This window comes from Takifugu rubripes, chromosome 19 (genome assembly GCF_901000725.2).
Source record: "Takifugu rubripes chromosome 19, fTakRub1.2, whole genome shotgun sequence".
NCBI lineage: Eukaryota > Metazoa > Chordata > Actinopteri > Tetraodontiformes > Tetraodontidae > Takifugu > Takifugu rubripes.
The window spans coordinates 4,607,255-4,632,598 of NC_042303.1; the positions used below are offsets into that span (position 1 = coordinate 4,607,255).

Sequence of the window (25,344 nt, forward strand, 5' to 3'; positions counted from 1 at the left end):
AAATGATTGGATGATGCTGATACCTAGACCCAAGTTAACCGAAATAAAGGACTGCATCAGAAAGCTAAGGAAACAACGTGAGAAACTATGGGACGAGTGGGCATGGCAAGACAGTGGTCAAGGCTGGTTCCCATCTGGTGCTGATGAAGAGGAACCAGATGGGCAACGAAGTAAGCCTAGTGAAGAGGCAGCATCTGCTGGGGCTCGACCCAAGACCAAGCCGTCCCACCCTCAAACTCCAGGAGGAGGCGCCCAGCCCAGCTTGCCTAGCCTGCCCCCAAATTTCAACGATGGCGTATTTCCAGATGCTGTGAACACGCTGTATAGGATGTTCAACACGCCGCAAGGTGATTCAGGCATGAACCCAAGACCTTATGATATCAGGCCACTAATTAGTCTCGAGCGGGCCGGCCTACCCATATTTTCCGGTGACATGAGGGATTACTACCGTTGGAAAGATGAGTGGGAAGACCTGCAGCATATAGGAAACCCACATGGATTAGAAAATGTGAGAAGATTCCACATTAGATTCAACTTTATTGTCATTACACATGTCACAAAAACCTGGTCGGCCTCTCTGGTACTGTTCTTAACTGGTTCACCTCCTACCTTACTGATCGAAGCTTCTTTGTAAGTATGGATACATGCTCCTCGAGAATCCACGAGACAAAATGTGGGGTTCCCCAAGGGTCAATTTTAGGTCCAACCCTTTTTAATCTTTACATGCTTCCTCTTGGGGACGTCATCAGGAGTCACGGCATCAGCTTCCACAGCTATGCTGACGATACGCAACTGTACATCGCCGTGGCTCCTGATGACACAGTTGATGCCCTTTTTAACTGTATTTTAGATATCCAGTCATGGATGGCAGAAAACTTCCTACAGCTCAACCAGGACAAAACAGAAGTCTTAGTCATTGGTCCTGAAGGTCAGAGAGAGAAACTTGTACCAAAGTTAAAGGATTTTAAGCCATCTCAATTTGTAAAAAATCTGGGTGTGATCTTTGACTCTGAGCTTAGTTTTATCCCACACATCAAAAACATAACAAAGGTAGGTTTTTACCACCTGAAGAATATAGCCAGAGTCCGCCCGTTTCTCTCTCAGGCCAGCACGGAGGTGCTGATGCACGCTTTTATCTCTTGTCGTTTAGATTATTGTAATGCCCTGCTCTCTGGTCTTCCAAAAAAGAGCGTCACTAACCTACAATTATTACAAAACTCAGCTGCACGGGTGCTGACGAGGACCAGAGGGCGGGAGCACATCACACCGGTTTTAGAATCGCTGCATTGGCTACCCGTGCGTTTCAGGATCGATTTTAAGGTTCTTTTATTAGTTTTTAAATGTCTTAATGGTCTTGGCCCGACTTATTTATCAGACATGCTTTTATTCTATCAACCCTCGCGGACCCTGAGGTCCTCGGGCACCGGCCTTTTAACCATTCCACATGTAAGCTCTAAAACGCACGGGGAAGCGGCCTTCAGTTATTATGGTCCCCGACTGTGGAACAGCCTGCCGGAGAACCTCAGGGCCGCAGAGACTGTTGAGATTTTTAAAAAGAGGCTCAAGACACACCTTTTTAATCAGGCCTTTAACTGATTTTCTGATTATTTTTAATTTCTTTTATGTCCTCATACTTTTTATGTCTTATCCTTATTTTACTTGATACTTTTACTGTTTTACTCCCTCAGTTCTTAGTTTCTCAGTTTTTAGTCTTTACACCTTTTAACCCATTTACTGTTTTAGTCTGTTTTAGTCTTAGTACTGTTTTACTCCCTCAGTTCTTATTCTCAGTTTTTAGTCTTTACACCTTTTATCACATTTACTGTTTTAGTCTGTTTTAGTCTTAGTACTGTTTTACTACTTCTTAGTTCCTCAGTTTTTAGCTTTTATACCTTTTATCCCATTTACTGTTTCAGTCCTTCAGTTTTTAGCTCCAGTGTTTCCTCATGGTGTTCCCTCATGGGGGCCTGCCAGGCTGGGAGATGTTTCCGGTCTACCGCTGGGGGTGCTGTCCCATTGTCGACTCTGGCCTGGGTGGTTAGGGGGCTCTGTGCTTTGGTGTGGAGCCTCCGGTCTGTCCGGGTCGGGGTGGTCTTTGTGGCGGTACCACCTGTGGTCACGGACCGTGACCTCCCTCGGCCTGGTGGGCCTCCAAAGGTGGCGTCTCCTTCGCCTCAGGTCTCGGTGCCCAGCCATGTCTCAGCTTGCCTCAGCTTGTTTATGTGTGTGGGTGTGTGTGTAAGTGTGTTGTATGCATGTGTGTGTGTGTGTCCTTTTCTTGATTCTCTTGTTCTCTTTGCTGTTTTTATCCTTTGTGAGGCACTTTGTGCTACCTAGCGTATGAAAAGTGCCATATAAATAAAGATAAATAAATAAATAAAGTACAAGGCAACGAAATGCAGTTAGCATCCAACCAGAAGTGCTTAAGTAGCGAATAAAACTGTGATGGGTATATACAATATATACACACAATGATATATGGGTGACGGTTGGTAGGAAGCGTAGCCCAAAACAAAGGCCCGCGGTGCACCACCAACCGCTTCCCGTGGCTAACCGCTTTTCCCCACTCGGCGACACACCCGCTGAGAAACCGACCCTGGTAATTGGCGACTCTGTTTTGCGCCACGTGAAGCCGACTCCAGCGACCATAGTTAGGTGCATTCCGGGGGCCAGAGCGGGCGACATAGAAGCAAATTTATGGCTGCTGGCGAGACGTAATCGTAAATTTGGTAAAGTTATTATTCACGTCGGAGCCAACGACACCCGGCTTCATCAGTCGGAGGTCACTAAAATTAACTTGAAGTCGGTGTGTAACTACGCAAAAACGATGTCGGACTCCGTAGCATTCTCTGATCCCCTCCCCAATCTGGCCAGCAATGAGATGTTTAGCCGCATGTCATCGCTTCGTCGCTGGCTAACCCTAACCCTAGCCTTTATAGACAATTGGAGCACCTTTTGGGGAAAACCTGGTCTGATTAGGAGAGACGGTGTCCATCCCACGCGAGATGGTGCTTCTCTCATTTCTAGTAATCTGGCTAATTTTATTAGACCCAAAGTGACCTGACAATCCAGGGTCCAGACCAGGATGCAGAGTTGTAGTCTTACACACCTCTCTGCTGCTTCCTTAGAACCCTCACCCACCAACAATAACATATTTAACACTATAGAGATAGTCTCTGTTCCACGGTTAAAAGTTCACCAAGCACAGAGTGGGGGAGCGGTCAATCACCAAAATCTTATTAAAATTAATCCTGAAGCACAAGTTGCAGAAACTAATACCACAATTAAGTGTGGACTGTTAAATATTAGATCTCTTTTGTGTAAATCCCTGTTAGTGCACGACCTGATAGCGGATCATCACATTGATTTATTTTGTCTTACTGAGACCTGGCTTCAGGAGGAGGAGTATGTGAGCTTAAATGAATCTACTCCTCCTACCCATCTTAATTATCATATTCCACGTGTTACTGGTCGAGGAGGGGGAGTGGCAGCAATCTATCACTCCAAGTTATTAATTAATCCCAGACCAAAACATAGCTTCAGTTCATTTGAAAGCCTGACTCTTGGCATCACCCATCTGAACTGGAGGACAGAAAAGCCACTTCTGTTTGTAGTTGTATATCGGCCCCCTGCTGGGCCACATTCAGAGTTCCTGTCTGAGTTCTCTGATTTCTTATCTGACTTGGTCCTTAGAACGGAAAAAGTCATTATCATTGGAGACTTTAATATCCATATGGACGTTATAAATGACAGCTTTAGAAATGGCTTCATTTCATTACTTGAGTCAGTTGGTTTCCTCCAGCAGATAAACCAACCAACTCACAGCTTTAACCACACCCTAGATCTAGTTCTGACTTATGGTGTTGAGGTAGAACATGTGTCAGTGTTCCCTCAAAACCCAGTCCTGTCAGACCATTCTTTGATCACTTTTACATTTATGATTAAGGATTCTTCTATGCTCAGAGCTCAGTCTTACTATAGCAGATGTCTTTCAGATAATGCTGTAGCTAAGTTTAAGGAAGTGATCCCTGTGCTGATCCCAGGACCACCGTGTGTTTCCCCAGGGATCAATCATTATAATCTTAGCCCTGCTGAGGTTGACTCTATTGCTGAAGGTGCAGCAACCTCACTGAGAATCACGCTTGATTCTGTTGCCCCCCTGAAAAAAAAAATAGTAAATCAGAGGAGGTGTGCCCCCTGGTATAATTCACATATCAGGACCCTCAAGCAGAAAGTGCGAAGACTGGAAAGGAAGTGGCATTCTTGTAAAATAGACAGCTACCATGTAGCCTGGAAAGACTGTCTAGTAGTTTACAAAAAGGCCCTTCGCAAGGCTAGAACAGCTTATTTTTCTTCTTTGATTGAGGAAAATAAGAACAACCCCAGGTTTCTTTTCAGCACTGTGGCCAAATTAACTAAGAGTCACAGTGTTTTAGATCCACGTATCCCTTCTTCCCTTAGTGGTGAAGACTTCATGAGCTTCTTCACTGATAAAGTTCTAGCTATCAGAGAGAAAGCTAACCAGGCCATCCCAACAACTGGACCATCACCAGATGTGCCGACTGTGGGAACATACAGGGTCTCCAACGAGCCCTTAAGCTCCTTCAGCCCTATATATTTTTCTGAGGCGTCATCGCTAATTCAGAAATCCAAGACCACCACGTGTCTTTTAGATCCCATCCCAACACACCTGTTGAAGGATGTTTTACCATTGATAGGCAGTTCTATCCTGGACCAGATCAATGGTTCTTTAGTGTCAGGTTATGTACCCCGGTCCTACAAGGTGGCAGTGATTAAGCCGTTGCTTAAAAAACCATCACTGGATCCCGATGTCTTAGCAAATTATAGGCCAATATCCAACCTTCCTTTTATCTCTAAAGTTCTAGAGAAGGTGGTGGTGACTCAGTTACTGGAGCACCTGCAGAGGAACAGCCTGTTTGAGATGTTTCAGTCAGGCTCTAGAGCTCACCACAGCACAGAAACAGCACTTCTTAAAGTCACTAATGATCTTCTCATAGCTTCCGATCATGGACTGGTCTCTATGCTGGTTCTGCTGGACCTCAGTGCTGCTTTTGATACAGTTGATCACAGCATCCTGTTACAGAGACTGGAACATGTGATTGGGATTAAAGGGACAGCACTAGACTGGTTTAGATCATACTTATCTGATAGATACCAGTTTGCCCATGTCCATGGTGTTCCCTCCTCATACAGTAGGGTTAGCCATGGAGTTCCTCAAGGTTCTGTACTCGGACCAATCCTCTTCACATTGTACATGCTTCCCTTAGGGAACATTATTCGGCAGCATGGGATAAATTTTCATTGGTATGCTGATGACACTCAGCTCTATTTATCCATGAAACCCGAGGAGACAGAGAAGTTAGTGAAGCTCCAGACCTGTCTTAAAGACATAAAGTCCTGGATGTCTTCAAATTTCATCCTCCTTAACCCAGGAAAAACTGAGGTCATGGTGTTTGGTCCTGAACCTCTCAGGGATAGATTAGATCACATGATCACTCTAGATGGTATCTACATTAACATCTAGTCTCTCTGTGAGGAATCTAGGAGTAACTTTTGATCAAAATCTCTCCTTCAACACCATGCATTTGTTACTTCCAGGCTGGACTACTGTAACTCCTTATTATCAGGGTGTCCAAACAACTCTTTAAGAAGCCTCCAGTTGATCCAAAATGCTGCAGCCAGAGTTCTGACAGGTATTGACAAAAGAGATCACATTACTCCTGTACTGGCGTCTCTTCATTGGCTGCCCGTTAAATTTAGAATAATTTTTAAAACCCTTCTTTTGACCTACAAGGTCCTCAGAGGCCTAGCTCCATCCTACCTGGAGGAGCTAGTGATACCTTACCAGCCCAATAGACCGCTCCGCTCTCAGAATGCTGGTCTACTTGTAGTTCCCAGAGTTTCCAGGAGTAGAATGGGGGGCCGAGCATTTAGCTACCAGGCCCCCCTGCTATGGAACCATCTCCCTGTCCAGGTACGGGAGGCTGACTCCATCGCTACTTTTAAGATCAGACTCAAAACCTACCTCTTTGAAAAAGCTTATTGTTACTAATTCAGTAGTTCCAGTTACTATCATAGACAGACAAATTATCATACTTAGGGGTCGTCTAATCGTTAGGTCACATCTTAGCTATGCTGTTATAGGCCAAGGCTGCCGGGGTCCGGAAACATGATCACCTGACAGGCCTCTGTCACTCCACTGGGTCATGGTTTCCTCTCCTCTCCTCTCCTCTCCTCTCCTCTCCTCTCCTCTCCTCTCCTCTCCTCTCCTCTCCTCTCCTCTCCTCATCAAGTAGACTAGTTATGCTGATTCTTGTGTAGTTCTTCTGCTTCTCCCCCCCCCCCTCTATTTATTTACAGGTATCGCCGCCCTCGGAGCTGCATAATGACCTCCGGCCCCGCTGAAGTGATTGTATATCATATTTTTTGTGTGTGTGCTCTGTGCCTCTCCTCTCCTCTCCTCTCCTCTCCTCTCCTCTCCTCTCCTCTCCTCTCCTCCTTCCCCTCCTCCTCCGTCTCCTCTCCTCTACCTCCCCTTCACTCTACTTCTCTCCTCTACCCCTCTCCTCTCCTCTCCTCTCCTCTCCTACCTATCCTATCCTCTACCTGTCCTCCCCCTTCTCCTCTCTCTTTACCCAGCCGGCCATCAGTCTGGGGTCAGGCCCTGGGATTCTGGAAAGCGCCTTGAAACAATTTTGATTGTATAAGACGCTATATAAATAAAGATTGATTTGATTTGATTTGATTTAATCTACCCCACCACATCACCATGGAACACACCTATTCTGCCAGTTTTGAAACCAGATAAGAAAACATGTAGAATGGCACATGATCTTAGAGCTATTAACAACCTTGTCCTTGAACCACCTCAAGCGGTTCCTAACCCAACCACAGCCATGGCAATGCTAACACCAGAACATCAGTGGTTTACTGTCATTGATTTAGCCAATGCTTTACCAGTACACTTATACTCGCATGCTGCAAGGATTCTCTCTGACACCAGGAATCTTTAACACCATTCTCAGACAATTGCTGCAAAACTCTCCCTCCCTGCCAGAAAACACCCTTCTCATTCAAAATGTGGACGATCTGCTCATTGCAGCCCACACCCGAGAAACCTCCTTATCAGCCTCTTTTTCTCTGCTACAGTATCTGGCAGAACTTGGCTTCCTTCTCAAAAAATCAAAACTCCAACTTGTCTGCACCAGAGTTCAGTTCCTCGGGGCCATTCTTTCAGGACGAGGCTGTGAGATGACCACCTCTCAAAGACACAGCATCTTCACTCATGAACAGCCTCAAACAATCAAACACATGCAGTCCTTCCTGGGCCTTATAAACTTCAGCAGACATTTCATCCCAGATTATGCCATGTGTACTGCCTTCCTCAGGGGCATCATGAAAATGGCAGGCTTCTCCAACCCCAGAGCGCCCCTGGAATGGACTGAACAAGCCCTTTCTGACTTTGAACACATTAAATGTATTCTGGCCAATGTGGCTGCTCTGGCAAATCCGCACTATTCCACCCCTTTCAGATTAGATGTTTCTGTTGCTGATGACGGCCAAACGGCTAACGCCTGCCTCTATCAGCAACGACGGGGGCAGAGACATGTATTGGGCTACTACAGCATTATTTTGGATTCCATTGAACAGAAAGCCCCAGCAGGCACAAGATTTATAGCAGCCCTAGCAAAGCTAGTCCAGAAAACAGAGATGGTTGTTCAAAAACAACAGCTCTTTATTAACACTGACCATGCAGTCTCCGCAATCATAGACTCATCAGCATTCTCCATCACACCCGGACGAGAAAACGCAGTCATCAAAGTTCTAACGCAGCCACATATAGCCTACAAAAATGACAAAATTAACATGGCAACAAACATGAAAATGAAACCCACACATGACTGCTGTCAGGAAGCAGTCTACCTGTCCTCCCCCTTCTCTTCTCTCTCTACCCAGCCGGCCATCAGCAGGAGGGTCCCCCTACATAGCCTGGTCCTGCTCAAGGTTTCTTCCTGTTAAAGGGGAGTTTTTCCTTGCCACTGTTGCTTGTTTGGGGTTAGGCTCTGGGATTCTGTAAAACACCTAGAAACAATTTTGATTGTAAAAGACGCTATATAAATAAAAATTGATTGATTGATTGATTGATTGATTGATTATTTTGTTGTACGATTTAAGATTTAGGATCTTGGGTCAGAAATGGGTGGAAAACCGCAGCTGGCGACCTACCAAAACACGAAGATTTAGCCAGAGGCTAAAAGACTTGCTGTAATAAAAATAGCTGCTCATACAGGAGATAAATCGCTCCATGGAATCGGTAATGAAGGAACAGATAGAGCAGCCAAACATGATGCAGGTCTGAATGTAGCAAACATTATACCTCTTGTAGAAGTGGCAGAAGAGAAAGCCCAAGAAGGCCCCTCTCAATGCATGAGTGGGGCATTGTGCAAGCGTCATCTTCAAAAGAAGAGCAAGAGTTATGGAGCAAGCATGGAGCATCTGTAACTTCTATTGAGATAACAACAGGGGGTGAACAAGTCTATCTATGGCAGAACAAAGATGGACTAGTGGTGGTACCCGAGAGGTACCTGATGGACATGTGCCAAGAAACACACGGTCCTGCACATGTAGGGATCGATGCCATGAGAAGACTCTGTAGAAATTTCTGGCATTCCAAGCTGCAAACTGTTTTGACAAATGTTGCACTCAAATGCAGGATCTGCACTCAGTACAATTCCCAGCCTGATGTGCATCTTCTCCCAGGACTATTTCCAGCTCCTAAAACAACAGGAGAAGAAATCCTAATGGATTTCACAGACATGGGAGACCGGGTAAGGGGTAAATGCTATCTACTGGTAATAGTGGACGTCTACTCTGGTTGGCCCGAAGCGTATCCTACTGCAAAAGAGGATGCGGAGGCAGTGATTAAAGCATTGATCAACTACTACATTCCAAATCATGGGCTCCCAATACGCATCAGATCAGATAACGGGACCCCCTTTAAAACACCTGGAAAATGTTGAAAAAATGATGGGTCTCAAACACAGCTATGGGACGGTTTATCACCCCCAGTCCCTAGGGAAAGTTGAGAGAATGAACCAAAACATTAAAAACAATGGTACGTCCAAATTTGATGAGGGCTACCTGAACTGCATCACATTGCCACGCTGAAGTCGAGAGTACTGTAATAGAAAGTTAAAACAGAAAAATAAAAGCAGCAAAGGAGAAAAGAAAACAAATCGAAAAACGATCATATCACAATTACGTTTATATGTTGTATTATATTGTGTAATATTATTATAAAGCTGATGAATAAAATTTGGGTAAGGGCTGATTTTACTGTGAAGGTCTTGGGTGGAAATGTCTTTCATTGTGAGGAAGTGACGCAATGATCTTTCGCCTACTCGGTTTAACCTACATTTCCGTTTCTGTTGTGTATTTGAGTCACATTGAAGAACCGACCCGGTTCCATTAAAAACATGTTGGTTTTCTGCGTATTCCTATAGTCACCATGGAAACAACCGATGGCGACAACTGGCGAAAACGTACAAGGAGTGCGCGAGGCTCCCTTGAAACGCACGTCTGGGGGCGAGTTGACGACTCTGGAGTCCTGCGGTGTCTCTGCGTGGGAAACACGGAAGGAGAGGACGGTGACACTAACGAGGACGGCGGCTTTCAGAAAAAAGCCAACCCAGGTCTGAGGGCCATGGCTCCCCGCTACAGCTTGCTGCGAGAGGTGGGACGAGGCACGTACGGCGTGGTGTACGAGGCGTTGGCCCGGAGGTCCGGATCCGGGGTCGCGGTAAAGAAACTGCGATGCGATGCGCCGGAGAACGTGGAGCTCGCCTTGCAAGAGTTCTGGGCTTTAACGAGTCTGGAGAAGCGGCACCAGAACGTGGTCCACCTGGAGGAATGTGTGCTCCAGAAGAACGGAATGGCCCAGAGGATGAGCCACGGGAACAAGCGCTCCAGACAGTACCTGCGCCTGGTGGAAACCTCCCTGAAAGGTCAGCCCCTCTGAGCCGGGTCACGTTAGGTGACCAAACACCAGTAAGGTGGAGATTTGGGTTGGTACAGTCAGATTGAACTGGGTTGGGTCTGGGTCTGTCAGTCACAGAGAGACTGTTGTCATGTCATGCTGCTGAGGGAGGGAGGAGCTCTAGACTGATTAAAATGGAGTCTCTCGGCGGGTTGCAGGCTAGTCATGATGTGCTCCTCTGATTTTGAGCACTGTTGGGAGCCATCACGTCCATGTGTTGAATCTTCTCTGTTACCATGGCATTGTATCATGGTTACATGTCTCTGCTCATCAAGATCATTTCAGGGCATTCTGGAATTCTTATTGTTGTTGGAGAATGTTTGGATAATGTGCCTGATGCCACCATTGTCATGTGATCCCCTGCAGGTGAGCGTGTTCTGAGCCCTCAGGAGGAGCCCTGTTACCTGTGGTTTGTCATGGAGTTCTGTGAAGGAGGCGATCTGAACCAATTCATCTTGTCCCGACAGCCCAACTCGCAGACTAACAACAGCTTCATGCTACAGCTAACTAGTGCCCTCGCGTTCTTGCACGAGAACAATATTGTGCACAGAGACCTCAAACCCGATAACATCCTCATCTCAGAGAGGTCGGGCACACCGGTCCTCAAGGTGGCTGACTTTGGCCTGAGCAAAGTCTGTGCTGGTCTCAGCGACGGTGGCATGGGCAGTAACAGTGAAGGCAAGAACAGAAACATCAACAAGTTCTGGCTGTCGTCTGCCTGCGGCTCGGACTTCTTCATGGCCCCAGAGGTGTGGGTGGGACACTACACCGCCAAGGCTGACATATTTGCTTTGGGCATCGTCATCTGGGCCATGCTGGAAAGGATCACCTTCATCGATGCAGAGTCCAAACGGGAGCTGCTTGGTACATATGTGAGACAGGGAGCGGAAATCGTTCCGGTGGGCGAGGCTCTGCTGGAGAATCCAAAGATGGTTCTGCATATCCCTCAGAAACACAGATCGTGCATGTCAAACGCTGTGGGGAAACTGCTGCAAGACATGCTGGCTGTCAACCTTCAGGACCGACCCAGCGCCTTTGAGCTGCAGGCCCGAATGGAACAGGTCACGTGTGCCGCGTGATCCCATCACACTCCATTTCCAGGTACTTGGAATTTTAGCCCTAATTTGTTAGCTCGACCCTGGAAAACCTGAACGTCTTCCACTTGTTCTTGGCCTCACACCAAACATTGGCAGACATGAATGAATGTATGTTGTGGCTGTAGATAATTTTAGTTTGCTGGTTTTATACATCGAACAGCTTCAGAAGATACACGTACGGACCTGAGGATGTTGTTCTGCAGCTTCCAACCGATAGTGTGAAGGCTCGTTCCTCCAGATTAGACGTAGGGAATTAAACGAATTGTCCTGCAGACTCTCTGAGTTCTTGGATGCCACCTGGTCTGGATCCATTAAGTTCTTTACAGCTGGAAATAGGACGTGCTTTGATGTTTGGGCTTGAGAAATGAAAGCAGTTCCACCTGCTCATGTCTCTGCTCATACATGATACTGAGCTGTTGCTTCAGTACCAGACATGTGTCATGTATGAAGACCTCCCCAGTTAGCTCCCTCTTTACTCTGAGGCAGGACAGGTTCTGACAGGAGTCAGAATAGATAATTACACACATCCTTTCACTTCCTAAATCCAGCAGCTTCCAGCCTGTCTGACAGGTTTTACACGCCACAGAAAAGGCCTGCCTAGGCGTTGAGGGACGTGTTGTGTTGGATAAAGCCTGCCTGAACTTCTGAGCCTATAATGTAACGCTGTTGATCAGTACAGACTGTATCTGGGAAAAAACAAATGGCACATGGCTTTGTGCTACTGCCCATGGCTAACAAACCCCGGGCTTTACCCTGAGGGTCGTTCTCCACATAAGTTCAGAGAACGCGTTTCTAAATGAACCAACTTCATAAACCAGCAGTTTGGGTAGATGTGTTTGTTCGGGAGGTTTTATGTGCAGAGATTCAAACATTTCTATTCTAAAATGGATCCTGGTAGAACAATGTTCTAAACACTCTTAACTTGTGCGAAGCTGCAGAATAATAAAACCAGTAATATTGCTGACCCCACCCCCTCACCCACATCATCGACACCAGCTTTGTTTGGTGTGCAGCTGCGCTTGGTTCTCCGGAGATCAGGTGACAGTTTGTTGATCAGATCAACTCTTGAAGGTTGTTGAAGACACCAAACAAACGTCTTTAACATTATCTGGTGTAGCATCTTCCTGATTGATCAGTATGATGTTGAGGATGATTACATCACCAACTGTGCTGCTCTGTATTCCACCATTTTGTTGTTGATGTTGCTGTCTCACTTCCTGTTTGCAGATCAGAGAGTCGACTGCTGCAAAAGAAAGTGTCTTGGTGGCCTCCTCAGAGCTTTAGGTTGGAGCTGGATTGTCAGCTGACGTCACCGCACATCCACAGAGGAACTGAAGTCTGGAGACTATTGTTGACGTAAATCTAGAGAGCGCGCTAACAGACGTGTTCCGTTTGCTGGCACTGGAACCATGTCAAACATAAACATCGATGTTGTCTCTACGGAACTGTTTGCTGATGGTTGATGGTCACATGTGAACTTGTAGCTTTGATAAAAGTGAAGCAGCCATTTGTTGCCCTGGTGAGATTTGTCAAGACATTAGTTAGCTTAACAAGGCTAAATTGGGTTTCTGGCTGATCATTACCCATTGAAATGAGAAGATAATTCACTAATTTCAGGACCTTCATCAAGTTGCTTGTTGGCCAGATGGTTGCGAGCCTTCTAACTTGTTAACAAATAAAACATAGACATCGTTTTTTATCATCGACAGGTAAAAATATGCTAGGTTTGTTGCCGTAGGACTTTGATTCGACATCACGTTGATGTTTCTACATGTTTTGCACAATCTTGTGGTGTGTTGCAGTAATATTTATTCCAACACTTGTGTTTTAAGGTCGACCTGGCTGATTTTCTTTTGCTTTGGGTGATACTGGTGTAATCTGTGAATGAAAAGTTCTGTATGGTTGTTATAAACCTGAGGCCAGATAGCAGGGCACTCTCTGGATCAGCCTGTGTTAGTGTTCACGCGTATTTATTACCTGTTCTTTCTGCACTTTTGAAAGCAGAGAATGTGATTTGAGGATGGTCGGGTTGACCCCGCCCACAGTTCACATCAGTTTCCACATTGTTGCTGTCATGAAATCCCAGTTGTCCTCCAAGGTTTTGCCCACATAAAGATGTGAATTGTCTCATATTTGATCAGTGCTTTTATAGCTCAGATTTCCAGAAGGTTTTCCTGACAGGAACCTGATGTTTCCCTGAGCTCTGGCGGGTTTTACCGCCTGTGGTGCCTTTGTGCAGCCATTTGGCTCAAGATCTTCTGTGATTTGGTCTCCTGAATCCACAGTTTCTACCTCACCTTCCTGAACAGATTCGTCTCCGTCGGCCATCTTTCTCCAGACATGTTCCTGTCAGCTTCACTGGGAGTTGCCTTTATACACATACTGCCTGGATGCCAGGTTGATAAACTAGCTGAGCTTCACAGATGATTCTTTTTGAGTTGGTGGTGGAAAAATGTCCTGAGACCTTTACCCCCACAGTTTTCTTTCATCTGTAGCACAAGGATTTTATCCTCTTTGATTGGCCACTCTTCTATGCAACTTCCTGTCAGGCTGGAGCAGCAGGGTGTCACTCCAGCTTTATTCCACCCAGGGTTGTTGGTTGTGAACCTCTTCTTAAATGTTTCTGCAGGATGTTTTTATTGCTGGTTTTATTGCCCATTATTTGTTTAAATAAAGATTGTAAAAAAGCATATTTTCCAAAGAATTTCTGGCTCTGTTTGTATTTACAGAGTTCACAGATATGTAAAGGGTATATAAAAGTCATTGCAACCAAGATAAATTTATATACAGGCTGTAACTATGGTGCTGAATTTCCTACAGGGTCAATAGAGATTATTTATGCAGTTTTTAACTGCATGTTGTGTATGGTTTGACTATACAATAATGATAAAGTGTCGTAAAAATGTGCAAAGTATGGAAAGCAGTGCAAATAACCGGATGTGGGTAGTGCAAATAACAGATACAAATAGCGTGAATGTACAATTGTGCCTGAAGGGAGGTAAAGTGAGAGGGGTCGGAGTTCAGCAGGGAGACAGCAGTGGGGAAGAAGCTGTTTCTGAACCTGCTGGTTTTTGTCCGGAGGCTCCTGTAGCGCCTCCCAGAGGGCATGAGGGTAAACAATCCATGCGCTGGATGACAGGAGTCTTTAGAGACCTTCTTGGCCCTCCTGCGACAACGCCTCCTGTATATCTCCTCAATGGCAGGAAGAGGAGCTCCAGCTATTCGCTGGGCGGTTTTCACCACCTTCTGCAATGCCTTCCGGTCTGAGGCAGAGCAGTTCCCATACCAGACCGTAATACAGCTGGTAAGGATGCTCTCGATGGTGCAACGATAGAAGTTCACCAGGATGTCTGAAGAGAGGTGGTGTTTCTTCAGAGTCCTCAGGAAGAAGAGACGCTGGTGAGCCTTCTTCACCAAACTGGAGCAGTTAGTCGTCCAGGTGAGGTCCTGTGAGAGGTGGATCCCCAGGAATTTGAAGCTGGACACACGCTCGACCGCTGCTCCGTTGATGTGGATGGGTGGGATGTCCATCTTCCTCCTGAAGTCCAGGACGAGTTCTTTAGTTTTATTGGTGTTGAGCAGCAGGTTGTTGTTGTGGCACCACGTAGCTAAACGGTCCACCTCCTCCCTGTAGGCTGACTCATCGTTATCCTTGATGAGGCCAATCACCGTGGTGTCATCTGCGATGCTGATGACACTCAGCTTTATTTATCCATGAAACCAGAGGAGACAGAGAAGTTAGTGAAGCTCCAGACCTGTCTTAAAGACATAAAGTCCTGGATGTCTTCAAATTAGATCACATGATCACTCTAGATGGTATCTCATTAACATCTAGTCTCTCTGTGAGGAATCTAGGAGTAACTTTTGACCAAAACCTCTCCTTCAACTCACACATTAAATTAGTCTCTAGAAGTGCCTTTTTTCACCTGAGGAACATCACAAAGATTAGGAAGCTACTGATGCTGAAAAGTTAATTCATGCTTTTGTTACTTCCAGGCTGGACTATTGTAATTCTTTATTATCAGGGTGTCCAAACAACTCTTTAAGAGGCCTCCAGTTGATCCAAAATGCTGCAGCCAGAGTTCTGACAGGTATTGACAAAAGAGATCACATAACTCCTGTAATGGCGTCGCTTCATTGGCTGCCCATTAAATTTAGAATAATTTTTAAAACCCTTCTTCTGACCTACAAGGTCCTCAGAGGCCTAGCTCCATCCTACCTGGAGGAGCTAGTGATACCTTACCAGCCCAATAGACCGCTCCGCTCTCAGAATGCTGGTCTACTTGTGGTTTCCAGAGTTTCTAGGAGTAAAATGGGGGGCCGAGCATTTAGCTAATAGGCCCCCCTGCTATGGAACCAGCTCCCTGTCCAGGTACGGGAGGCTGACTCCATCGCTACTTTTAAGATTAGGCTTAAAACCTACCTCTTTGAAAAAGCTTATTGTTGCTAATTCTGTAGTCCCAGTTACTATTATAGACAGACAAATTATCATACTTAGGGGGTTGTCTAATCATTACGATAACATCTTAGCTATGCTGTTATAGGCCAAGGCTGCCGGGGTCCGGAAACATGATCACCTGACAGGCCTCTGTCACCCCACTGGGTCATGGTTTCCTCTCCTCTCCTTTCCTCTCCTTTCCTCCTCCTCATCAAGCAGACTAGTTATGCTGATTCTTGTGTAGTTTTTCTGCTTCCCCCCCCTCCCCTCTCTGTTTATTTACAGGTATCGCCGCCTTTTGGAGCTGCATGATGACCTCCGGTCCCGCTTAATGTATTTTTGTGTGTGTTTCTGTGCTCTGTGCCTCTCCTCTCCTCTCCTCTCCTCTCCTCTCCTCTCCTCTCCTCTCCTCTCCTCTCCTTCTCCCTCTCCTCTCTCTCTACCCAGCCGGCCATCAGCAGGAGGGTCCCCCTACATGAGCCTGGCCCTGCTCAAGGTTTCTTCCTGTTAAAGGGGAGTTTTTCCTTGCCACTGTTGCTTGTCTGGGGTTAGGCCCTGGGATTCTGGAAAGCGCCTTGAAACAATTTTGATTGTATAAGACGCTATATAAATAAAGACTGATTTGATTTGATTTGATTTGATTTGATTTGATTTGATTTGATTTGATTGCGAACTTGATGATGGTGTTGGAACCATGTAGAGCTCTGCAGTCGTGGGTGAAAAGGGAGCAGAGGAATGGGCTCATCACACAGCCTTGTGGTACTCCAGTGTTTACAGTGAGGGTAGGGGAGCAGTGATGATCTAACCGCACATGTTGTGGTCTGTTGGTCAGAAAGTCCAATAACCAGTTGCAGATGGAGGTGCTGATGCCCAGATCCGTTTGGTTATCAGCTTGGAGGGGATGACAGTGTTAAATGCTGAACTGAAGTCTATGAACAGCATTCGGGCGTATGCGTCATTGTCCAGGTGTGAGAGGACAGAGTGCAGTGCTGTAGAGCATCTTCTGTGCTCCTGTTCTTATGATAGGCGTACTGATGGGGGTCCAGGGTTGGGGGGGAGACAGGATTTGAGTTGTGCCAAGAACAGCTGCTCCAAGCACTTTGTTATGATAGGAGTGAGTGCTACTGGAGTCATTGAGACAAGCTAGGGTGGAATGTTTTGGTACTGGCACGATGGAGGTGGATTTGAAGCAGGTCGGCACAACTGCATGAGCCAGGGATAGATTGAATAAGTCCGTCAGGACCCCTGATAACTCCACAGCACAAGTTCTGAGCACACATCCAGGGATGCCATCGGGGCCCGCAGCTTTGCGTAGATTGATCCTGCTCAGTTCCGCTCTGACATCAGTGGTAGAGAAAGTTAAGGGTTGGTGGCCAGCTGTCAGCTCTACCTTGCTCGCTTGTTCATGGTTGTCCTTCTCAAACCGAGCATAGAAGTTGTTTAGCTCATTGAGGAAAGAGATGTCAGTTGAGGGGGGAGAGGGATTGATGGGCTTGTAGTTGCTGATGACCTGAATGCCCTGCCACATAGATTGGGGGTTGGAGTTGGAGAAGTTGGAGAACATCTTAGTTATGCTGCTATAGGCTGAGGCTGCCAGGGTCCAGAAACATGACCGCCACTGGGTCATGGCTTCCTCTCCTCTCCTCTCCTCTCCTCTCCTCTCCTCTCCTCTCCTCTCCTCTCCTCTCCTCTCCAAGTAGATCAGTGATGTTATTTCTTGTATTCATCTACAGGTATCGCCGCCTTCATGGTTGCATGCTGACCTACTGACCTCTGACCCTGCTGACCCACTCAACTCTACTGGCAGTTTATTATAATTAACATAATGTATTTCTATGATCTCTACCTATTCTCTCCTCTACCTGTCCTCCCCCTTCTCCTCCCTCTCTACACATCAGCAGGAGGGTTCCCCTATATGAGCCTGGTCCTGCTCAAGGTTTCTTCCTGTTAAAGGGGAGTTTTTCCTTACCATTGTTGCTTGTTGGGGGTCAGGCCCTGGGATTCTGTAAAGCGCCTAGAAACAATTTTGATTGTAACAGACGCTATATAAATAAAGATTGATTGATTGAATGAATGAATGAATGTTGTTGTTGTGATACCTCATGCTGCCAGCAGAGGTCATTAGTGTGGTTCCCCCATGTTACATAAGGTGTTTTTGTACTGCTGCTGAGCAACTGAACAGCTGACTTTAGTTTATTGACCTTAAAAACAGAATATGAACATATAACACCTAGATGAAGTTTCAACCATGAAATAATAACAATACAAATCAAAATCTCGACCAGCTGATTCAGTGTTCTTTTGTGTTCTGCATGTTTGGAACATTTGACATACGGTATGTCCTCAGGTGCTTCAGCCTATGCCTAGTTTCATATTCTCAGCTCATTACTAGGTAAACACACAAGGCTCAGTTGCTCGGTGTGTAACCTACAGACATCAGCTGGCCTTTCTGCCAAGCACGTTACCATAACAACCAGGCCTAAATGTGGAGAAAAGATCTACAGCGTTCCATACAGACCACAGACAAATTCTGCCAGCATGACAGAGGCGAGCCATCAAAGTCAGAGAGCGGAAGAATATAGAGGACTGAAGACGACATCTGTCCTGCTGTCAATGAGGTCCATACTGAGCAAGCGTGAACTGGACCAGGACACTGGACCCAGACTGAACCCAGCTGACTGAAGATCCATCAAATATTAAGGGTTCATTTTGATCATCACTAAATGCCAGTTGTAATTCCTCCTCTGTCCTCTGGGGAAGTGAACTGCCCAGCATTGCTCAGAGGTCAAGTTGAAGTGACCTGGTGACCTGTTGCTGGCTCCATCTCCATCCCAGATGTGTGTGACAGGTGTGTTTGTCCGAGCAGCATCATGCTTCTTCATACAATCCAGATCAATAACAGCAACACAAATATGTCTTATGGATTCTGGGTAATTTGGCTGCGGCTGAAATGATTAAGACAACTCATAAAACAACAAGGGCTGAGGACTGAAGGCTTTCTTCTGCTCCTCACCGACACTAACCTGAGCTGTCAAAATATGAAATACTGCTTCATGATCCTTGTGATCACAACAGGGCCAAGGTCAACCTTCCTGAGAACATTCAGGCAAAAGCAGATCAGCTGAAAACCTACAGAGTAGGTGCCAGAGACACGAGCCCTGTTTGTAGACCAAACCAGAACCTGAGAAGACGAGAGTCCGGTTCAGTGACCTGCTTCAGTTGCAGGACATTGAACTTGTTTTTCTGCTCTGATGATGGAGAAAACCTGGACCTGTTTTTATTGATGAATGATTGACAGGCCGCTTTAGTCCCTGCTGATGTCATCAGCTGTACCTTACAAAGACTGAGAGAACCCCCTGGAACATGTCAAATATTGACCAATCAGATGTCAGTCACATTTAGAGTTGCTTGCAGGTATTTCTGTGCAGATAATGTTGCGTGTAAAACACAGGAAGATAAATCCACTTTCATTCATTTGTTTCTTTATCCAAGGTCAGGGATCAGAACGCCCAGTTGTGAGTCTGTAATGGACCGATGGTGGCAATACAGCTACAATATTTGAATGGAATTTAAGAAACAACTGCTGTGGTGATGCTAAAGAATCATGGGATGTTCTGCTTAAATTAGTCGTAGAACCCACATCTGGACCAAAAAGGTCCCACATCTGACCCAAAGGCCACCACATAGATCTATCACACACACAGACACACAGACACACAGACACACACACACAGACACACATGGATCAAAAGACTTTTCTCTGAGTTTCTGCCCAATGTATTCACCACTGTTTTATGAGTAGAGCAGAAAAGAAGAGGAACATTTGAAATGACAAAAAGGTGCTTTTGAACTCTTCTCAAGGCTTTGGTCACTTACATAAGGCTCTCAGCAGCTTTTTTCAGTTGCTTAGCCTCCATTTCTGCAAATATAGGAAGACTGTGTGTATATGTGTCAACCATATGTGTGTATATTTAAAGAATCTACACAGAAATCCAACACACACCATGCACAGTTCACCAACAAACTCTAGTGAGAAGACAGGAAGTGACGCAATGCGTTACCTAATACCGCAGATGATCATGTTTCTGGACCCCAGCAGCTTATAGCAGCATTACTAATAATTAGACGACCCCCTAAGTATGATAATTTATCTGTCTAGGATAGTAACTGGAACAACAGAATTAGTGATAATAAGCTTTTTCAAAGAGGAAGGTTTTAAGTCTAATCTTAAAAGTAGAGATGGAGTCAGCCTCCCGTACCTGGACAGGGAGATAATAGGGCATTAATAGTTGACCTGGGTATTACTGGTTTAACTGGGTATTGTTGGTTTAGAGCTGATAATTGTTTTATTAGAGCTTTAAAATAATGTTTCTGAAAATTATGTTGTGAATTTGCTTTTCTGCCACAAGATGTTCTGCTCCTGCTATTTTCCTTTTCTTTGTATTTTAATATGCTGACTTTCTGCATACGTGGTTGTTAATTTTCCAACTCTGCTGGGGAGATGTAGAAGGGTTGCATTATGCTTAACTGGCTTTGTGAAACCAAAAAACATTTTCCCTCATCTCCAGGTCCAACACATGTTGATGTTCTGAAACTGTTGAGAAGTCAAAAAGTAACACAAAGAAATTTGAAAGCAGAGTTGTTTATTTGACAATGTACCAAACAAAGAAAAGATATATTCTGCATGCCGTTGCTGAAAGGTGGTGTAGATACTTCCGACAAAAATCCTCTCCACTCCTAGATGCATCGTCTGCATATTTACATACATTCAGCAGGTGTGAGGACACCTGTTTGTGTTACAGGGTCATTAAGTAATGCCCCCTACTGTTCACACATGCTACTAGTGTCCTTACTCAGTCAGGAAATCTGATGTCCCAGAAGCCCCTGGGAGACAAGCACCATTATGTGACACCAGCAGAAGCTGGTTGAGGTTGAAGGTGATCTGTGGGAGAGTTGAGGCAGATTCTTTAAAACTGTAGTTTAATAAACATCCCAAAGTGGATCAAATGGCACCTACTCATGTAATGTTTAGCTTAAACTTGTGACCTTGGAGCCAAGAAGGCTGATTCTTGGATTTCCAATCATCCTCCTCTCAACCATTCAGTGGATCATGTCCGGATATCGCCTCTGCATTGACAGAGTAATACAAACAGAGAAAAGTTGGGACACACCCATTACAGACTGGGCCAATCATTGTTCTGACTGTTTTCTGCAGCACTGGTAAATGTAGTCTAACAAGGACCGACAAATCTTTAGCCAGTGGCAATGGCAGACCTCAAACAGACTCTAAATGGTGGGCAGAGCTTTATGAATAATCTCATCAATGTTTTTTTTTTAATATTTGAGAACTTTGGACATTAAAACTGAGGAAAGCTTAGTTTAGTTTTAAAAGCACTCCAAAATGGTTGCATGAGGAAGTTGGTTCAGCTGCAGCTTCTGCTTGCATCTGTTCATAAACTCCGACATACTCAATAACAAAAACTGCATCTAAGCTAATGGTATCAAAACTCCATCATCAAAATTCTGCTGGCTTAAGTGACATGCTAGCAGAACACCTTCGAGACTTTTAAATGGACTGGCTGACTGATTAGGATCTAGCGGAGGGTTTGAAGAAATGAGTGTAAGAACATATTTAAGTTAAGCAGCATTTGATTCTTTGTTCAATTCCAGCTAACCGGAAGTGAATACTGAGCACTCTACAAATAAATTGAAAAGTGCGAAAACATGGCTGACAGCTGGAAAGCTGGAACGAAGGCCCAGAGGTGCGCTCTGATCTCAGTCTGCTTGAAATTGCATTATTTTAAATTCAAATTAGACTAGAAGCTTTTCTTTTTGTCCTGGACATTAATCACTTTTGTGGTAGAGGTCAGAAGGTGCTGTTTCCTCCATAGACACCCTGTAAATTCATCCCTGAAGGGTGGTCCATGTAGCTCAATGATGGCGTCAGTCAGCTCGATGTTCCCAGATGTCAGTCAATTTAGGGAGTGAGCTGTGCGGCTGATGCGTGGAAAACGGTGGACTTTGACATGTTTTGACAGGTGGTCACTGCGGGCAAATTTCTTCTCACACACTTGGCACTGGTAGGGTTTGATACCTGAGTGGGATCGCCGGTGTCGGGACAGCTCGTCTGATCGGGAAAATCTGTCAAGAAGAAGGAAAGATGAGAAATTCAGAGGTGTAAATGTCCACGTCACATGACTCTGACAGGACTCAAATCCCTCAGGTCACTGACTTAACAGTCATTAAAGTCACCTGTGATTAAGTGCTGGGGTGCAACAACAACAATGTGACCTGGAGATAAATGAGACTGACATGTGACACAATTCCTCAAAACTTTGAAGAGCTCATGTAGTCATGACAACAACAAGTTTCAGAACATGTTACTTCCTTTCATAGACATGCTGAGTTTCATATAACTTATAGGTTAGAGCTGGAAATGACCTCACAGCCGCATTGCTAGTGTTACAGTTACAAAGTCAACAATCAAGATGGCCATGTTACTGTGGCATTTGTCGTAATTTGAGCATGATAAATGATAATTACACGAAAGCAGCAGCATTTCCATACATATATGCCAAACAATACAACAAAAAGTAGCCAGAAATGCTAACAAATGGAATATTACTTGAGTGTCTGTAATGTTCACACATGTGGCAGCCATCTTTGAAATTCAACTCAAGGGTTGTGAGGGTCCTCCAGTATTCCAAGTAGGAAATCCTATGTTAGGTGGAGGTAGAGTCCCAGTACGAAAAAGCAGCATTATCCAGCCCCTAACCCTACCCATTACAACTAGCCCCCTAATCATAACCCACATGTACAAAAAAAACCCACAGAAAAGCACACACTTTTCCTAAAGTACTGGACGTGTTCAATTCTGTGAGTTAAAATAAAAGCCTTTCCAGAAAGTTATTGGTTACCAATCAATAGGAATTGCTAACTTTGTGTTCTTTATGCACAGCTGTGTAATTTATCTCACAGGTGCTTGCTGACCAGCCATTCAAGAAATAACCAGCAGCTATGCTGCAACAGCAACACATTCATTTACAGACTTATATCACCCTCATTGTGTGTGTATGTTTGCGTGTGTGTGTCTGTGTGAAAGACCTACCTCCATCCACAGCCCTGCCAGGTGCAGGTGAATGGTTTCTCCCCCGTGTGTCTCCTCAGGTGGGCCTTTAGGTGACTGCTCTTGGTGTACATCTTGTTGCATCCAGCAAAAGTGCATTTGTGCATTTTGAGAAGATCCCCAACAGGATTCTTCTGAAACTTCTGACCACCAACATGACCTCCAGCCGCTTGGCCCACTGAGGTTTCACCATGTGCCAGAGGCTTGGCTGCAATGGGGACAGGTGCAATGCGTACAAACTTGGAGGAGGTGTTAATGCTGGGGAAAGGCAGGATGGTGGGCACCAGAGCAAAGGTCTGACCTTGGATGTTGACCAGCAGCTGTGCAATATTGACATCTGACGTTCGGTCAGACTGTGAGAGCGGGGTTACTGGGGTCAAAGGTGCCATGGTGGCCTCCTGCTTGATCTGGAGGTGCTGAATGTGAAGGATGATGGGTGTTCCGCTGCAGTCTGGACCTCTGTCTGCTTTCTGATCTGATGACTTTTCAGGTGAGGGGTCCTTATTCTCAGTTAGACTGTGTTCAGTGTGTTCTGCTTCCACTTTAGGATCGGGGAAGGCATCCCTACATATATTCTGGAATGGTTCTAGACAAAGAATTTCTCCTGATCCTGCTGCGAACCTCGTGCAACTTTCTTGAGTCTCCAGCTTGTTTGCTACTGCCTCCATGTTTTCCTCCAGGAATTCTTCGATCTCTTCCAGTGTGGGCTGGAACCACCCTATGAGTTGTTCATCCAATTTTACATTGGGCCGAATCGGAAAGTCAAAGTGTTCCTCCTTTACTGGTTTGGGGATTTCCTCTCCTTCATCCCACATGAAATTGGACATTGGTGGAGAATCTGCCACAACACCAGCAGCCTCTCCTAAAGAGGCCTGGGACAGCAGGTGGTCCAGCAGGCTGTCCTGGCTCTCCAAGCTGGAATTGCTACCATAGCTGGAGCTGAGCGCCTGAGCATCTGGGCTGGAGCAGGACCCCGGGCTTGATGTCTCACTAAGGTCGTCCTCTGAAAACGGTGACTCCATCACTTGGTAGGAGCCCACATCCGTCACCATGGCTGACAGCCGATCAGAGAGCCACTGTCAGAAAGAAGAGTCCCCTCAGACCTTGGAGTGTCTCGTCCAAGTTCCTCTGCTTAAACTCTGAATGGAATGAGTCGTAGGTGCCAGGCCACGCAGTTGAGGGTCACAGTCAGTCAGATGGTGGTCCAGCTGATGTGATTGTCAAAACAATTGACCGCAATACTCTGATCCGACGTCAGAGTTCCTCTGAAAACCACAACAGAATGTGATTATTCTCAGTCCCACACAGACCCTCAAAGATACACACAAAGCGTTTCAGCTAAAAGAAAGTGCTCGCACATCTGTAAAAATAAAAGACTGTAATCCAAAAGTCAGGTTAATAATAACTTTTCTGTCAAACATCAAACACTGAAACATGTTTTTTCACATTTATTATTGCTCTGTGTGTGTGTGTGTGTTTTATCTTCTGACACATTCTACAGGTTTTTCCAAAGGTTCCTGAGCTCAGATGATGACTGCAGATGAGCCTTTTCATGACCTTCTACACTCTGAAATAGGTTCTCTTCCTGGAACGGGCAGCACACAAACCCCCTCTTCCAGGGCCCCTCCTGCTGGAACTGACCGACAGTAAACCCGAGCACGTTACCGTCCGCCACCACAGGTGGAAGCCGCGAGTAGCGCGCGTGCTTGTTTACGCGACAGTGCGTGAATCAGAGTGCACAAGTTCGTTATTCCCTGACCAACACTTGGCAGCGTCCAGAAGACCTGATTCTACCGCAGACATGATACCTGCGCGCTAATCTACAATTCTGCGCCGTTGGCCTCGTGCTGACAAATCAAACCAAACAGAGACCTGCGCACATGCGGCACAAGGCGCGCGTCTCGGTTATGCGTTAACATGTCTTAGTGCAGCGTTCTGCCGCATTTGGAAGAACCGAGCAGAACCATCGCTGATCAAACCGCCCGAACTACCAACTCACCTTGTTTGGCTAGAGCAGAAGGATGTGGACAGAATCGGACTGAAGCAGATGGGACCGCGGGTTATTCTCCGGAGTGATCGCGCAGCAGCAGCTCCTAGAAGTTCCGTCTGTCACATGATCGCAGTGTGCGCCCCTCACTAGCCGAGGCTCACGCCAGAGGACGCCGCTGAGGGCTCGTCCTCGCTCCTCTGCCTTATTGGCTGATAGTGGGGAAGGGAGGCGGGACCTCTGAGCTGTCAATCACAGAGGCTCTGCAGCGTGGAACATGTGGGAGGGAATGAGGCCAGGAGGTGGACTGTGTTCTCCAGAGGAAAAACAAGAGAATAAAGTAGGTCAGTGCTTGGAATCAACTAGCGACCAGACACCCCAGTTTAACCAGTCCATTTGTCCTCCCTCTCCCAGTGTAACCAGTCCATTTGTCCTCTACATGCAGCAAATGCCACCTAAGGCTTACTAGATATCTAAGAACAAACTCCACAGTTTTACAAAGACTACCATATGAATAAAAACATGACCTTTCATACAACAGAATGGTATGAAACTGCAAAAATTACATTCTTAAAAAAAATAGATTACAACTAATTCATGGTAAACTGTCCAAATTTTGGAAACCACTGAAAATTTTCT

At 45.7% G+C, this 25,344-nt stretch overlaps 2 protein-coding genes across 11 annotated transcripts; one reads left to right on the plus strand and one right to left on the minus strand.

Moving 5' to 3' along the window:
* The first annotated feature begins 9,381 nt into the window (after positions 1-9,381).
* LOC101072814 (serine/threonine-protein kinase 35-like) lies at positions 9,382-17,385 on the plus strand. Of its 2 annotated transcripts, none has more exons than XM_029827055.1 (3): positions 9,382-10,025; positions 10,424-11,158; positions 17,326-17,385. In XM_029827055.1, exons 1-2 carry the CDS (start codon positions 9,530-9,532, stop codon positions 11,134-11,136), a joined length of 1,209 nt encoding a protein of 402 aa, XP_029682915.1. In that variant the 5' UTR covers positions 9,382-9,529; the 3' UTR covers positions 11,137-11,158; positions 17,326-17,385. The 2 variants fall into 2 exon arrangements, with proteins under 2 accessions (XP_029682915.1, XP_003976797.2); XM_003976748.3 differs by lacking the exon at positions 17,326-17,385 and adding an exon at positions 12,382-13,846.
* A 2,833-nt stretch (positions 17,386-20,218) lies between these two features.
* LOC101079558 (Krueppel-like factor 15) lies at positions 20,219-25,325 on the minus strand. 9 transcript variants are annotated; one of them, XR_965798.2, is made up of 6 exons: positions 24,718-25,325; positions 22,701-23,983; positions 21,845-21,883; positions 21,687-21,733; positions 20,610-20,719; positions 20,219-20,534 (listed from the first exon to the last, which is right to left on the minus strand). XR_965798.2 is itself a non-coding variant. In XM_011619014.2 (6 exons), exons 2-5 carry the CDS (start codon positions 23,768-23,770, stop codon positions 20,685-20,687), a joined length of 1,191 nt encoding a protein of 396 aa, XP_011617316.1. In that variant the 5' UTR covers positions 23,771-23,983; positions 24,718-25,325; the 3' UTR covers positions 20,219-20,534; positions 20,639-20,684. The 9 variants fall into 9 exon arrangements, 6 of the variants coding, with proteins under 6 accessions (XP_011617316.1, XP_029681859.1, XP_011617315.1 ...); XM_011619014.2 differs by having other exon boundaries at positions 20,639-20,719; XR_003885841.1 differs by having other exon boundaries at positions 20,639-21,733.
* Positions 25,326-25,344: the final 19 nt, after the last annotated feature.